Here is a 16,470-nt window from a genome sequence, read left to right on the forward strand (position 1 = left end):
GAGCAGCTCGGAGAGGACTGCCAGGCCTCGAGAAGCTTTCGGGACCGCTCCCGCAAAGACTTCGGATTCATGGTCCAGCAGTTAGAACACGACCTGGAGTCGTTGTCCAGTTCTAAACAGAATAGGCACATGCGGTGCAGATCTGTCACCGACATCAATCGTCGACAGGAACCAGAGGCCTTTAAACCAGGCATCCGTGACGTGCACCAGGAGTTGAAGACTCAAAAACGACATTGTCAAAAGTAAGCAAAAAGACAGTCAAAATGTGACTGGAAGTACTGCTCTCTCCGGATCTGTGCTGGCTGGCGCGGAAAGAGAAAGAATGGACGTCAGCATGCGAGGTTGGCGTCTGAGTAGCTGCCGCGATGTCATCCCTGAGACCAAGATGCCAACGACGAACGTGGAACCGACCGGGGCACTTTTTGACATGCAGGGGTACTGCTGACGAAAAAATTCTCCGGATCCAGTCTGACGTCATGGGGTAATTCACAAGGTAAGAAATCTATAACTAATTGTCTCTTTCACATATCCAATGCAATTTCCCCTTACCTCTACAGTGATGGCAAAGTGGATGTGTTGTACACAGGGAAGAACCAAGAAGTGGCTCCTAGTGACCTCCTATTTGAAGTGTTATTTAGGGCGTAAATACGGTCCTTATATTGTGCATTTAAATTACCAAATCAGATGCAATGTATCTTAAAGAGATCATGCAGATGTGAAGGAAATTTAAAAGTGTCATAAAAGTAAGAGTTCTTAAGACAGAAAGGAAAGAAGTATATGGATGTTCCCTAAATTATATGTTTTGTGCGTATTTATAGCACGAGAAAGATAGTCAAATAATAAGTCATAATTGATTATATAACAGTATTAAAAGTTTTAGGATACTGGCAGGTGGATATAAATGTTTGCTATACTGCAAGAAATAGCTATAAATGATACTGCAAGAAATGGCAAAAGAAACAGATAAACATTTGGCCAGTAGAGTTAGAATTAATAACATGATGAGAAACAATGTAATAGTTCGGATAACAATGCACGATGTACTGGGAAGTGACAGAAAGATAATGAATGAACATGTCTTAGTAGGGATAGAATTTATTGAAACAGAGGAGAGTAACATTTGATTGATTTTGTAATGTAGTGATTGGTGTGAACAGAACAAACATATTAAGAAAAATGACAAATAAATATGTACTAGGGTGATAAATTATATTAAGAGAAAAGAAGAGATACAGAGTGGAGTGTATCTGATAATTTAGCTGATGGGCCAAAAGGCAAAATGAGAGAAAAGTAAACAATTCTAAGGATTGTTTCCTAGAAGGGTACGTCTTAATAGGAAGAGGAATGAAAACCTACTTAGAAGAACATTCAATTACTCTGACGAGTGAAAACTGATACAAAAAGGGGAACTAACTACACTCTGGGGAATATAGGCTTGAATACTGGTGTACATTGATAGAAAGGACGAGATATAATGATTTAATGCAGTGTCTGTGAGAGCTGAAGAGATATGAAAAGCCTATGAGAATCATTTATAAATAGTTAATGGAGTATAAGTTGATATCACTAGAGAATGAGATATACTTAAACATTTGATAGGTGTAGTAGGAGCATGACCACAGTGTGCAGTGGATTGCAGGAGATGATATAGAATATGTTTGAAGCAAGTGAAGGTACGAGAACTTAAGATGTAGGCTAAGAACACAAAATATACAAGTGATAAATGGGTGAAATTTGACAATAAGTGAAGTCAAGTCAAAATGTAAATGATTTAAATCTCGTCTGAGATCAACAATATTGAATTCAAGATTCTTTTTTGGGACATTTTCCAAAAACAAACTAAAATCAAACAGATCAACAATATTGAACAGTAATAAAGGTTTTGTTAGAAACTGTACATCCAAACAGTCGTAGCACATATCTGCAACAGTTGAAATATTCTTAACATTGATTTAAGAAACTTAAAAAGATTATAATAAACTACAGTTGAAATTTAATTTTAGTGGATTTAGACATTTAAAAAAATTATAACAAACTATTAAAAAAATTTACAACAAACTAATTGACAAAAAGCTAAAGGGAGATACATCATGAAGGAAGAATATTTGGTAGATTTTGTTAATGGGTGGGAAGTGAAAGGGAGAAAAGATGGTGATTAGGGGATAAGGTGTAGAGACCAGACATCAGGCTTAAATCTGACTAGAGGAGAACAGAGAGATAACAGTGAGAAATGATCGACAGAGCAGATTATATGGCGAGTTTTGAAAGGTTGAAAGTTACAGAGCAGATACATGTGCCATTCTAGAACAGCTAAAACAAGAAATATTATCTTGAAGAACTTTAGGTGATTACCGTTTTCACGCTTTTTAAAATATGCCCATAGTTTGTCTGCTCTTTTCTGCGGTGTGTTCTCGTCTTCCGGTAGGTGCTTGTGTTCTGTCGGTGGAATCATCTTGAATATAGCCTGTGGGAGATCATAAAACATAACTACATTTCAATTGATTGACTAATGAGGTTTCTCCTTACCTCTCACTACTTTCATGTATCATTATATTATCTTGTTCAGTAATAACTACTGTACCACACCTATCACAGTGAAAGATTTCCTTTTTTGTTGCGAAATTATTTTGGAAATAAGCTTTTTCTATTTTGCCAGATCTCAGGTGTACCACCTTTAAGTAATATCTGCAGACTTGAATTCTTCAATATTTTTTAATATCTTCCTTCTTAATTTCATAAATAGCTGGTTGTTTCACATTGTTTCCCACACACTGATTTTGTATACAATGACATAGGCCCTTGGGAACTAATAAGGACCCCATGTTAAAGAGATGTTATCAAACGTGTGCCACTGCATATTTCTCAAATATATTTTATATGATTCCGCCTGACCCTTTAGAAGAATAACTACTAGTGCTTATGTAACCAATATCTTTTTTAAAGTAATTTTTAAGATCTTGATAGTCAATATGGCTAACATTTTATTTAGATGTTGCTTGTATGAAATTCTGTCCCCCACTTCCATTAAGATAACATTGTTATAGACTATACCTAGTAGTTTTTAAATCAAGTAAAACAGTAAAAATAAAAACCATCTCAGTCACCACCGTTTTCTTTATATGGCTTCTTTATACTAGTGACTCTGCTGTCTCTAGACTCATTTGTAAGCTCTCCTTAACTGTTAATGTCCACACCTGGTTTACTTTATTTCTTGAAAAATATTTGAAATCTGTTAATTATTATGGAGCTTCTATGCCCTAGATTTTGTTTTATTTTAATTGCATGTTTATATTGCTATCCGTTTTTATTTAATGTGGTTTTCTCTGGGCATATATTATGAAACTAAGTCCCTAAATATCCAATGTAGGGCTCTATTTTACAATTGTTGCTGATGAACTTTTGGATTGGTGTGGGTTTTATACATTTTAAAAGTGAATAAATGACTAGATTTTCACAATTCAAAATGAATAGTTTCAAATATGACAATTGCATTCCAACAGGTTACTGAAATGGTAAAAAGTTATTGCATTTTCCAAGAGTGTCGCTCACTTGGGCAGCGCAATAAAAACATTGTAAATGCTTCACAGAAGATTTGGCACTTAAAGTGCAAACATATTTACATACCAAATGCTATCTAAGAGACACCTATATATCCACATTTATTAGAGCAAAAACCAACTCCTGATTCATGCTATTAGAAATGCTTGATCTTTGCAATCAATAATGGTGGAAATGTGCTCTTGTAAATGGATTTACATGCACTTAAAATGAAGCCAGTATGATGGAACTTTGTGTGAGTAAATGTGAATACAGCTGCTGTAGTTTCATATTGGCAAAGTTACTCTTTGGGTAATCCTATGGGAGTAAGTACACACATTTCTAAGCTGATTCTATGTGAGAAATGCCCTTGATATTTTGGAGGACCGATAAGGATGAAGATACAAAGGCAGAGAGTTCAGAAGGGGTGGAATTGAGGCGGACATGGAGAATCTATCTTAGAAAGCAACTAACAAACTCTGGGGCATATTAGCAACAAATAGCGATAATCATCGCTAAATGTGCTTAGCACATTTTTTTTTTATTGCCGGCTATCGCCGGATAGTATCACAGAGATAACGTGCCATTAGCAACGATTATCTCCAAAGCGATAAAATATCCGGCGATAGCGGCTCAATGCGTGAATATCGCTGGAAATCCAACGATATTCAGGCATCATCGCTAATGGGGACTTAACCTGAATATCCACCTCCCATTGGATATACAGGTTAAGAAGTGGTCTGAGCAGGCGTTAGGTTTTGGCGATAATCGCGCTTAGCGCAAGTTTTTTTTATCGCTTCGCCTGCCTTGCTAATAGGCGATAGCTGTGTTAGCAACTGCTTTCAGTCGCTAACAGGTTGGGTACGCCCACTTTGCATGTCATTAGTGATAAATATCGCTAACATGCAAAGCGGGCCCCAAACCTGTAGCTATCGCCTACAAGCTGTAGCTAACTGCTGTTAGCGACAGCTTGCTGATAGGGCGTTAAAATATCACCGCTTTTGTGGGAAAAAGTCCCCCTAAAGCGGAGATAACGCCCTTGCTAATATGCCCCTCGGTTCTTCAGTGCAAAGTGGCCAGCCGCTCTTGTATCACTTTTAATAAAACTTTAAGCGCATCATTCATAAAACTTGTTGCCTGTTGAAAATGCCATATGAGTTCTAAAAGGGTGGATTTTCAGTTAGAATTCACAAACTGTGATTCGTAAATTCAGAATTTGAGTATGGGGTCGATTATGATGCGGCCTGAAACGTCTCCGGCCCATCGGTCGGAGCGGCTCAGACCGCATCATAATCAGCTGTTTGGATTCCTTTCCGACCAACCCATTTTGATGAGGTCGGTCAGAAGGGAATCTGAATCCGATTTCTGAATTGCCTCCGATGGGCTCGGAGAGCCGGTCAAGCATTCAGAAAGCCTTCAGTAAACCCTCGTCCGGCTCTTTCCAGCCGAGGGATTACGACAGCAGATTTTCACAGCCTTTCTGTGGCAGCCTTTCCAACGCAAAAAGGCTGTTTGAATCTGTGTTTTGGGGCCCCCAGCCGGGCCCCCATGGGTGCAAGGCCGCTGAATTGGCAGCCTAGGGGACACCTATGGTGCCCCCTCTGTTGATCCCTGCACCCCTTGGCAGGCACATTTAGGTGCCTACCACGGGGTGCAGGGATTAACTGCACCTCTGCTCTTAACAATGGGAGCACGCATTCCATTCGGACTGCATGCTCCCATTGTTAAGAATAGGATTGTGATCGAACAGGGTTCAGTCTCATCCTACTTGATGGGCTGGAACCGACAACAGGAGGTCGTTCATCCAGTTCCCTAAGGATGTCGGGCAGACTTAGGTCCTTCCGACATCGTATTTGGGCCCTAAGTCTCCAGTACAGGAGATTTCCAGCATCATAACTTTATGATTGGGGAGGGGTATGCTGGAATTGCCAATGGAATATCCACAAAGTCATACCTTTGTAGACATTCATAAATATTCCCAAGAAAGTTTCATAGTGGATCTGTGCACCTAACCATGTCGTAAAAAAAGGCTGGTTGTGAAAGTTCTTGAAACTCCCTCACATTTTGAATATTGACAGATAACACATTTCTTCATTTTAGAGAACAAAATATGTTATAGTGCTTACACAAACAAATAACATGCAAACTTTCCAAGAAATAGTAGCTTTTAAAAAAACATAAACAAAGACTTATAAAGTTACTCATATTTTGGCAAATAAGGCTCATTGTTCAGAGCCTGGCTCCAGACGTTTGTTTTATCATATTAATACTAATACAATTGTGTGCCAACAGGAACAAGAAGCTGAAGGAGACCAAGACAAAGGGCAGAGCTATGGTTTTAATAAGGCTCTGCCAATCTCTAGAAATACTAGCGCAAGACTGATATGTACATAGGAATATTTTATGTTATAAAGTTATAAATTGTCACGTGAAACATGAAAGCTCCTAAATCCAGATTTCTGTTATTAGGAACCTCACCCACGATGAGTCAAATTATCCTTCTTAAGGGTACAAAATACCTGATTGTGCAATACTGATAAGAAAACACAAATACCCTGGCTTACTCAACATTATGCTATGCTGTGTGAAAAACATCTGCATTGTCCTGCGGTAAGACACTTTTTAAGTGCAGTATTACGTTTGTTCCATGCTGCATGACCCATGGAAAATTGTGCTGTGACCATTTGCTTCACACAAACAAGAAATTGTGCTGCACAACTGGGCTTGCATCCAAAAATTTGCAAAAGTGCAGAAAAGTAGCTAGAGAGTGTGGAAATTGATCAGGACTCGCAAGTCATGATTTAAAGAGCCATGATCTGCAGCCTAACACAGGGAGCCAAGAACCCCAGAACAGTGGTGATAGTAAGATGAAGATAAGATGAGAATCCTCATCAGTGAGGTCTGGGAACATCAGGAGGAGCTATTTGTCTCATGCAAACTTCTACCGCCCAAAAAGTGTCCTATGGAACACAATCCTGGGAAAATTAAATGTGGTGGCACCCATAAGGAAGACTGGGAATAAACTCAAAAATAATTTCATAAGATGATGTCACCAGTTCCGATGAAGAAGACGAAGGGGATTAGGGCAGGTATTAAAAGGTTGCAGACCTAAGACAACTGAGTAGAGATATGTCACACATGATATCGAATGTTAAACCTCGGTTGTGCATGACTGTATACTTACATCTTCACAGTACTATTGTCGTATTGACTGTCAACGTGTATGTTTGTTACACTGGAAAATAATAAAAATTGTTTAAAAATAATAATAATAATAATTTTATGATGACAAGCATCATACCAAAGAAATGTTTGTGCAACAGTAAAATGCAACATAAGCAACAGATGGGCAAATAGAAGCCTGCAGCAACAAGAGTTGGTCTGGGGACCTCAAGGCCATGACACAGCAGAGGCAATTAAAAGTAAACAATTCAACATACACCTATGTGTAATCAAAAGGCTTGATACATATGTATGACCCCCAGTTCATGTCCAAATGGGATGTACGGCATTACGACGCGTACTTTTACAACGCGTGCCGTTACAACGCGGTTTTTTCAACGCAAGTCGTTACCACGACTTGCGTTGGAGGGGGTGTGGACTTAGGAATTTTTAAATTTACTATTCCAACACCAGCCTACGTACAGTAGGGAAGGTGTTGGATAGTAAATTTAAAAATTCCTTGTCCTGCAGCGCCCTCCAGTGCAAGTCGTGGTAAAGACTTGCGTTGAAAAGACCGCGTTGTAACGGCACGGCGGTGTAACAGCCGCGTCGTAAAGGCTGTTCACCGTCCAAATGCAGACCCTCACACATGTAAGACATGTTCACATCAAATGTATCATCCAGCACCTGTTCCTTACACATACAACCCAGAGAAAGGGCAGTGCAGGAGATGCTAATCACCCTGAACATAGTGCCCCATGTCATGTGAAATGTCATGCTCGGTGACAGCAACATAGGAACAAGTTCAATTCACGACCATGCCAGTGGAAGTAGCCATACAGCTGTTTGTGCAGAAGGACACAGTTGTAAAATGTGTCATAACATGAAGAGTCCCCCACAAATTAACTTGACTGAGCCATGCATAGCACCATAACTGAATCAAAGCCACTGCATGTGTCATGTCACACTCCTTTCCATACAGACTAGCATAGCATAACTCCAGACACCAGCTCTACCATACACATTCAATATCATACTGTACAGTGTTTAATGGCCACTGATAATTGCATCATTGAGTACGCCCATTGTCATGGCTTGTCATAGGTGCTCCCCTCACTCCCATCTACCTCGGTTCCTGGACATTATTGGTCAGCCCATCCATCTCTTGATAAGAGCATCGCCACACAGTAGTCATGCTGCCCAGGATTGTGTCTGTCACATGTGTACTGCACAGTTGTTTCTCCCTCAATCACCACAACAGTCATTCCAGTCCACGGCAAAACTGAGAACAGCAACCAGCCATGGCAATCTGCTTGTGACCGGCCCTAGTAGAGCGGAAGGGGGAGTCTCAGTGGAGGGGATGCTAGTGAGAAGCACCACTCCTGCTGCACCACTCCTGGTTTTGTTGCAGATGGCCAATATTGCAGCACTGCTACAAAACCGCCCCCAGTAACAAAACGGGCCCTAATGGGTCCAAAACTAGCCCCCATCCCTTTGTTCCACCAGGAAAACACCCGGTGCCTGCTATGGCCAGTCTAGCCCTTTTCCAGTCCCCATGTGAGAACCCTCAAAGCCATGACCGTATGCCAAGTCTGAGTGGCAGACTGCAGTAGGTTTTGAGGAGTGAATGCAGGACTCGAGGACCTAATGCAGATTTGAGGATCCTGAGATTTTAGAGTCTACACATGGACATCGATTCATCAAAATGCCAAAGTACGTAAAATAGGATAAAGCCTCTTCAAAATTCTGAAAGTGTAATACATCACAGTAAAGCACTGCACTGAGAAGTACTTATTAAGTGACAGTTTTTAAACATGAGCCGTCAGTGAACTGAGAAGCAAGACAGTTATCATGTAAACCCAATACGTGCCCAAATTATAGAAAAACATTACTGTCTAATAAATCAAACACAATAGGTTTGTGTACTACTAATATTCAGAACCTACATATCTGAAAGTGCTTTCATATCCAAAATGAAGAAAAACAGGTTTTGGTGAAATAAAATATTTGCCAATTGCCTAGGATTACACAATTTAAATGGGGAATCGTGGTTTATCCGGGTTTTCTGGTTTCACTTTCACTTTGTAGAAAGCAGCCAGTAAAAGGCTCACTTTATTACTGCTTTCTGGCCTAACACTCACTGTAGTGCCATAAAAATCAAGTTGGTGAAATAGCGCCCTGCCACAGGCTGCCTCTTGAAAGAGTCAATAACTCTGCAGGCACCCACCTCCACCCAAGGCGACTCCTGCAGCCCTCGAGCTATCTACGGATCTCGGTGTAGGGTGACCAGAATTTTCAAGCCAAAAACAGGGACATTTCCCAAAAATAGAAGAAGGACTACGATTTTACTTCAACCCAGCGCACAGAATGACAGCGCTGCTTAGCATAGAATTACATAAGAGGCCGTAAGAACATACATAAAATGCCATTTTTAAAGCCAGTAGCATGCCTGTTAATTAAATAACTTCCTTACAACAGCTGCTAACTATCCCTGCTTTGCAAAACATAGAAAAATACCACCCACCATTTTCAGCCGACCCTCTCCAAAAACCGGGACATGAGCTTAATTTCCTGAAATCTACCGGGACAGCTGATGAAAACCGGGACTGTCCGGGCAAACCCTGGCCGTCTGGTCATCCTATGTCTGGATGAAGCAACACTGTCTGCAGATCACCTGCCAGGTAAGACACATGTTGCCACTCTGCCCGGTCAATGCTCGAGGTCGACGATTGTGGCGTTTGTGGCGTTCTCTTAACTTTGCCTGTCAAAGGCACCGGCCTAGGGCAGCTCGCGCTCACTTCAATGCATCGCCTTGCCACGCCCTAGCACGCACATGTGCAGAAGTCAAGTGCATGGTGAAGTGCTGCCGTGCCCTGCTATGACGTCGCCAGTGCAGAATCGCATATTAATGAAGTCTGAAACTGGTCCGTATCCGTAAGCATGAAATATTTTCATTCTAAACTTTAAAGGGAACTGAATCTATCTGATTTTATGTAAGGGCCTCCCATAATGTAATTTCTGTGTCCTGACAAACAGTTAGGGAAGCCAGGGGTCGCAAGCAAGTTGTCAGGTAATTGACGTCCACGGGACTACACCAGGATTCAGAGATCTCACAGTGTACAACAGCCACACCCAAGGTATTTTCTTCCTGTTATTTGTTTGCTGAGTAGGCCTTTATTGATTTTGCAGCGATGACATGCATGATAAAATCAATATTCAATATTACAGCCACAGTTTTCATGCCCTCATGGGCGACATGGGGACTGATTGCCTTCATTTGGGAAAAAACATTTCCATCACAGCCCCACTGAGAACTATTTATGAAAGACTAAACGTGCATTGACATGTTAGCTAACGATCAACCTTAACATTAATAAAAAACAAGGATTGGAAATGCAATAGGTCGCGCAATTGCTTAATTTAGAGCTATTGGCGTTGTAAATGACAATGCGAGACCTAAAAAAAGGTCACGACATTGGAGTGAATCCCCGCTTGCCCGGCAAAAGGTGGAAGCCAAATTAGAATGGAGCAGATATGCATCACCACTTCGAGAACAAACGAGGTTCTGGTGGAAAAAAGTTAAATATTATTTTCACGTACCAAAGGAAGCAAATTTTCCTGCAAAGTACAGGTAACAGCTATGTTTTACTATTTAAAAATGACATAAAAAGATGGATAACATATAAGCATGAAAAATGATGTTAGACGATAAGCCTGAATAAATTTACTTTTATTGAAACAAATAGCGTTTGCTATAAATTGTTCGAGAGGCTTCTGTAGGGAGCCGTTTGCACCTGAGTGAAAAAACGTCATTCGCCGATGGCCGTAAATACTCCGGGAGACCTTCGTCTGCCCGGAACGAGAGGTTTTCTACAGCCTCGATTGGGTTCAGTGGCACAAAGGGCCATGATTGTAAAGTCATCATCCGTGTGTGATGAAATGAATAAGAAGCTTGCAGGACTAAACCACCAAATGAAATATTTTGAGACAACTTAACACAAAAATAGCATATGTTAACTAATACTATGTTGTTGCTAAATTTTAAATTCTGAAATTAGTATGGGTGAACAAGAAACCTTCAGTTTGTAATTAAATAAAATATTTTGTACTTTCCTTTAGTATTTATTTGAAGTGCCATACATTAGTTATCTATCTTCTTAAAATGTCCGCTGCTGATGTAAGGATCAGGGAACGTCGGGTCAGTTGACTTCCAGCATAAGGCGGAATGAGTCCCGGTGAGTGTTGTGCTCCTGCCATAACTTGACCCAGCTGTGTCTGCCTACTCGCCGTGGCGTTTCTTGCGAGGCTTGCTGTAGACCAAAAGTGAGTGCGGGAAGCGGAGCGGAGAGGTGAGCGCAGGAAGACCCTGGCCCCGCCTGACATGTATGGCTCGCAGCGCTGCCCCGCTCCAGACACTGGCAGTTCTGGGGATTCTTGGCCTCCAGAGGTGCCCAGGCCGCGGCCCCGTGGGCTGGAGATGAAGCCCGCATTAAACTTTGAAGATAAAGTGCAGGGGGAGGTAGTGCATTAAGGCCCGAGCCCGGTAGAGAACATCCATAGAGTCCAGTACGTTAAGCGGGTAGATACCCTCTGACTCCTCTCCTTTTATCTGGTGATTCATTTGTACACTAGCGCCCTTTCCCCCCACCTCCTAAGTTACCCCATCAATACCGATATTTGAACTTCGTTAAGCGGGCCGGGAGAAATGTGTGTGGTTTTAAGTCTCAGGAGTGCAGAGAGCCATTGTAGGACAAGCTGTCGCCATTGCGCGAATGAGGGTAAAAAAGTGCTCACATAGGAATTGAAGGAGACTGTCTAATGCCGCAAGTAAAAGATCCAGTCCGGCTGGGCGGGGTCAAAAGGAGACTGGGCGGTAACAAAAAAGCCGCATTTTTAATCGGACAACAGCGTTTTGCATAAATGATGACGCCAGCCAATGGCAATGGTGGGCGCGTCTTCAAGTTCCCTTCTCAAACTGTATTGATGACAATAAGCCTCGCAGAGTGAGGAGCGCATGCGCGCTCCAACGCTAGGTCTGCGAGACCTAAAAAACGAGTGACTGTCCATTAGAACCTGCTGGCGCGTAGTGAATAAATGACTGGTGGTGTGTTCACAAATCAGGAATCAAAAACAGGATTTTAAGATTACAGCAACTCTCCATAGCAGCACATCCCACCGATGTACCCGTGTCTGCCAATTGCCATCCTCCCATACCATCAGAACCAAAAATTCCATTTGTGGGGGGCTGGATAGAAGGCCTGCACTATTTTAAAAATACTTTTCAAGCATAAGCTTAAAGGTAGTGGACTGTGCTGGCTTTAGGGTAGTGCTATTGGTTTGGTCGCACTGGGCGCTGAGCTGTGGAGGGTGCGGCGATGTCAGGATTGGGCGCTGTGTTTAGCAAAAAATATTGATTGGAGAGATGAGGTGCACTTATGCACGGTCGTAGTGAGAGAATCCGAGGAGGCATTCATGTGGTGCAGGGGCACCTGAAATGATTCTCGCACAGGCGCCACCAGTGCTAAAGCCTGCCCTGGTAGTGGATGTTAGTATAGATACTTGAGTTATAAATAGCACGTTCCTCTCTTTTTCAAACATTTTGACAGAGTGAAGAGAGAAACCGGGCTTAAAATTTCTCTAATGAATGGTGAAAAATGTCTAAATATAGTTGTACGCTGTTTAGAGCAGAATATTTTAGAAAATGAGGGTTCTTTGGTAGATGGTTGCTTCATTATACCCAAAGTGTTAAATAAGTTTTACTTTTCCAATCCTAATCATTGTTTTAGATGTCTGCAAGGAGTGGGGGTTGGGAGCACATCATAGTTATCTGCCCTTCTCTGTCTACATTTTGGAACCATGTCAGTAGTTCATTCTTATGTAACAGCGTTGTAAGACTTCAAAGTACCATCTGTTGCTCAGTGGCTGTTAAAAATGAACCATGTGAAACAATGTTTATTAAGTAGCACAATATCAGGAAAATAGCAATATTATTGTTCCTTTAAACTATTTGTTGTACCCACTATGAGATCAAACATAACTAATGGAATTCTATCAATTTGGGATAATTGTCTTTTATGTTTGTGTAATACGGGAGACTCCCGCCGTGCATAATCATATATTTTTTATATACTTTGTGCTTACATTTGTATTTTTAAATTTCTGGATGCTACCTATAAAAAAGGATTGGAGAGGTGGAGTTGGAGATTTGTCTTTGTAGGTATGGTAGGGCATTTTATAGTATTTTAGCAGTAGAATTGTAGTACTACAAAAGAAATACAGAAATCCAGTTTGTGACTAGGCCCTTTAATGAATCGTGCTAATTTAACCGCATGCGCGCTAGCGGTTTTCCCGCTGCGTGCTGCGTTTAAAAAAACCCCGCGTTACGTGACGAGCTCAGCTCGTCATCCGCGTACCGCAGGTTACGCCCATGACGAGCTGAGCTCGTCATCCGCCCCGAAGAAGTTAACCAATTTTAGCCACTGAAATAGACAGACGGTGTACTTGTACAAGGCTGACATGTTATTGCCTATTAATGCTTTGTGACTCGCTGTAGAAACTAAAATGAATAATTTCATAACGTCTTCTATTATCAGTTATGCTAGATCTTTAATCAAAACAATTTCTCTGGTCATGTGACAGACTTCCAGGGTCATGGCATTTTTGCACCCACAGTCATCATGAGGTGCATGGATCTTGACAAGTGCAAGTGCTTAGTGGAGTTACCAAAAGTATACCCTCCCCCTGGGAGGACCAAGACACACCACAGGGGGTGAGAGATGCAAACAAAATGAGGCTGTAGTTTCTTCGCATCGATCCTTGATGAAAAGCCTGCTAGGCATGGCAGAGTTTTTGATCAACTTCAATGACAAGATCCATGGTGAAGTGAATTCAATTTTTATTTCCCTCGTGATCTGATATCGTTGGGAGGCTATGGTTGTGTAACAGGAGAATTACAAGTGCATTTAGGGTTTTGATTATAACCATAACATCCTATCAAATGTGGTTTCTGGGAAATATATGTATTTCTCTCTAGCCGATTGTGGAAAAGTAAATTTTGTCATGTTCTGTGTCCCTACGTGTCATCCATCATATGTTATGTGTGCATGACCAATATGCATATGTTATTCCCCATGTCCGATTCAAGACGCAATTACAGTTGTGTCCACCTCTGGTATGTCATTTTCCAGTCCCCGTGAATACTACGAATATCAGGCTTATGTAAAGTAATGTTGCCACGCTTCTCAGTGTGCACGTTATTTCATTATAAAGTCCCCGTTTCTAGGCCTCAACAGGGCCCGGACATCAGATTCAGCCCCTGTCTCCTGAAGCCTCGCTGAGGAGCGATACAGCCCCCACCTGTATCCTCGACCCTTCACTTACTTCCTGCCTCGCAGTGCCCGGTGCAGCTTGGCTCTGCCTCTGAGTCTGCCAAGACTATGTTATGATTCCAGCTATCAGTTTAGTCCTCCTTCTCTGCATTCCTAAGCTACTGAACTGCATCAATAGTTTCCGTCATTGTCTAGCCTATTCGGCTCCATATTAAGAGAAATACTGTATTTAATGGTCATTTAATATTCTTCATCACGCACTACATGTAGAATAAATGCATGCTCTAGTCTTAGAGTCAGTTAGCTTTTCCCCTCATGACTTCTAGTTTATATCAACATGTTCCCTAAACATCAGATACTAGATAGGGTTTAGGTACATGTCGCTCCGACCCTCCAGACTTTAGTCTCTGCTCCTAGCACAGAGTTCATAGCCCCCAGCTTCTCCTCGTAACACGTCATTGCCAGTTTGCGCGCACCATCAGGTTAGAGGTCCCGGCTCCTTAGGTAGCCCCCTCCTATGTTTCCGCCCATTCATGACATATTCTGTTACGTTTGCATCACATGTCTGAGTTACACCTTCTTTTTACTCTTATCTTTCGCGACTGCTACGCGTCACGCCTTCTGCTCCACCCACTGCTACGCCTACTGCAATGTAATGCTATGTGTTTGCGCTATGTATATATGCTCGTGTATTGTTATTAAAAGTCAGCGCGCTCATCCCAGCCCCAGCAGCTGCTGGGCCCTGTCATCCTATTCCTATGCAGGTTGTCCTGTTCCTGTCCTTATGCTGTATTAAACCTGCAAAACTCCCACTACCTCGAATCTTGACTCTTATTTATTGAGCTATCTGTTATTCATTAATTCATTCAAAAATAGATCCGGTATTATTTATTTATATACCACATAATGGCGCCCGAACAGGGACTTGCCCTTTCCCCACGCGTCGGTGAAGCCACGCCGACCCCCTGACCCTCTGCAGTCGTGACGGAACTCTTCTGCGCAGTGGCAGATATTTCTGCTCAAGTATCCCTCAGGCCCACGGAGGAGACGGAGGAGGCGGTCCAGCATCCAGACGAGACGGTGGAGGAACGCGGCGAGTCCCGACCAGAGCCCAAGCCAAGAGTCCAAGGTCCGAGGTATCCGGAGGTCCACCCGTAACTGAAGTCCGAAGTCCGAAGTTCGTCGTCATCGTCGTAGCAGTCCAGTCCAGTCCGAGGCCTTCCGTTCTTGCTGCCCGGTGAGTACCGTTACTGGGGTGGTATCTAGACAGGGTCAATTTCATTGACTCTGGTCTGTGGGTTGGTGGTACACAGTCCCACAAACGAAGTGTTCACTTCGGTGGATACGGGTCCTGACGTGTCTCTTTAAGAGACCGGTAAGTTTCGTACTGTTTCAGCAGTGCATCTAGTTTCTGTTCTAGTCAGTTCTGTTCTCGAGAAATTTCAAGTATTTTCAGGTGGTATTCTGTTCGAACTGTTATTCATAATGTTCTTCATGTATTTTAATGTTGTGGTATGAGTGCGACGTGATTCCGTGTTTTCATTGTGTATTGTATTATGTCCAGATTATAGTCCAGTCATGCCGCTCTTCTCAAAGTTACGTCAGTTAAAAACTAGAAAGGGTCTGCTGGAAGCAGCAGTTCCCGTCCCGCCCAGGGACAGTCCAGGTCACTTTATGTATCAGAAACATGGCATAAGCGCCATATTGTATCTAGAGTTATGGGTAGAGTATACCAAACAGTTAGAAGAAAAGTATAGATGGCCCGTATCGGGTACATGGGATGCCGAATGCATCATGCGAGTAGAAGAGGCATTATGGAAAAAGAAAGCCAGACAATCACAGAAAGACGCCATCGAGTTATGGCGTAAAGAAGCTCATAAAAGAACCGAAAAAGAAATCAGAAAGACAGAACTAAGTAGAGAATCCCAAGAACGAGCCCAAGAAAGAGAATTAATCGAGATAGGTGAACGAGTTAGAACTGAGCAATCAGACAGACAGAGGAATGCCCTCATTAAGGGTATGTATCCTCTTCTTGCTGAGGGCTTGCCGAAAGCGACCCCAGAGGCATCCAGTAATTTCCCGCCACCATTAGTTCCGACCAAGCTACGTCACAAACCGACCGCAGCTGATATTTTTATTTCGTCCTATCTGGACGACACAGTCCCCGAATATGCAAATCCTGTTCGCACTCCGCCAGTCCCTGTAAATCAGGTAATTCCTGCTCCCCCAGACACCGGGGTGCCCTTAACAGCCCCCCCGGGTCAGCCCGCCATACAAGTCCAGCCCACGTTACAATTACCGACCCTGCCAGGACGGAAAGCATCAGTTGATGATTCCAGTTTAGGGGCCGCAGGAGGAGGTCTTCCTCAAACTCCGCCGCCATACAAGCGTTTATCAGCACTCGAATTACATGCTCAAGCATCACAGCGTACTCCTAAGAATA

The 16,470-nt window shown here is 42.4% G+C and overlaps 1 protein-coding gene across 1 annotated transcript in view; it reads right to left on the bottom strand.

Annotated features, from left to right (window-relative positions):
* Positions 1 to 16,470, bottom strand: part of LOC144767495 (visinin-like) — an 86,897-nt gene that overhangs the window by 21,385 nt on the left and 49,042 nt on the right. Inside the window, exon 2 of the mRNA XM_078650903.1 lies at positions 2,353 to 2,464. Within this exon, the coding sequence (XP_078507029.1) occupies positions 2,353 to 2,464 (112 nt within the window). The remainder of the gene's footprint in view (positions 1 to 2,352; positions 2,465 to 16,470) is intronic.

The sequence above is a fragment of the Lissotriton helveticus genome, chromosome 7 (genome assembly GCF_964261635.1).
Source record: "Lissotriton helveticus chromosome 7, aLisHel1.1, whole genome shotgun sequence".
NCBI classification, from domain to species: Eukaryota; Metazoa; Chordata; class Amphibia; order Caudata; family Salamandridae; genus Lissotriton; species Lissotriton helveticus.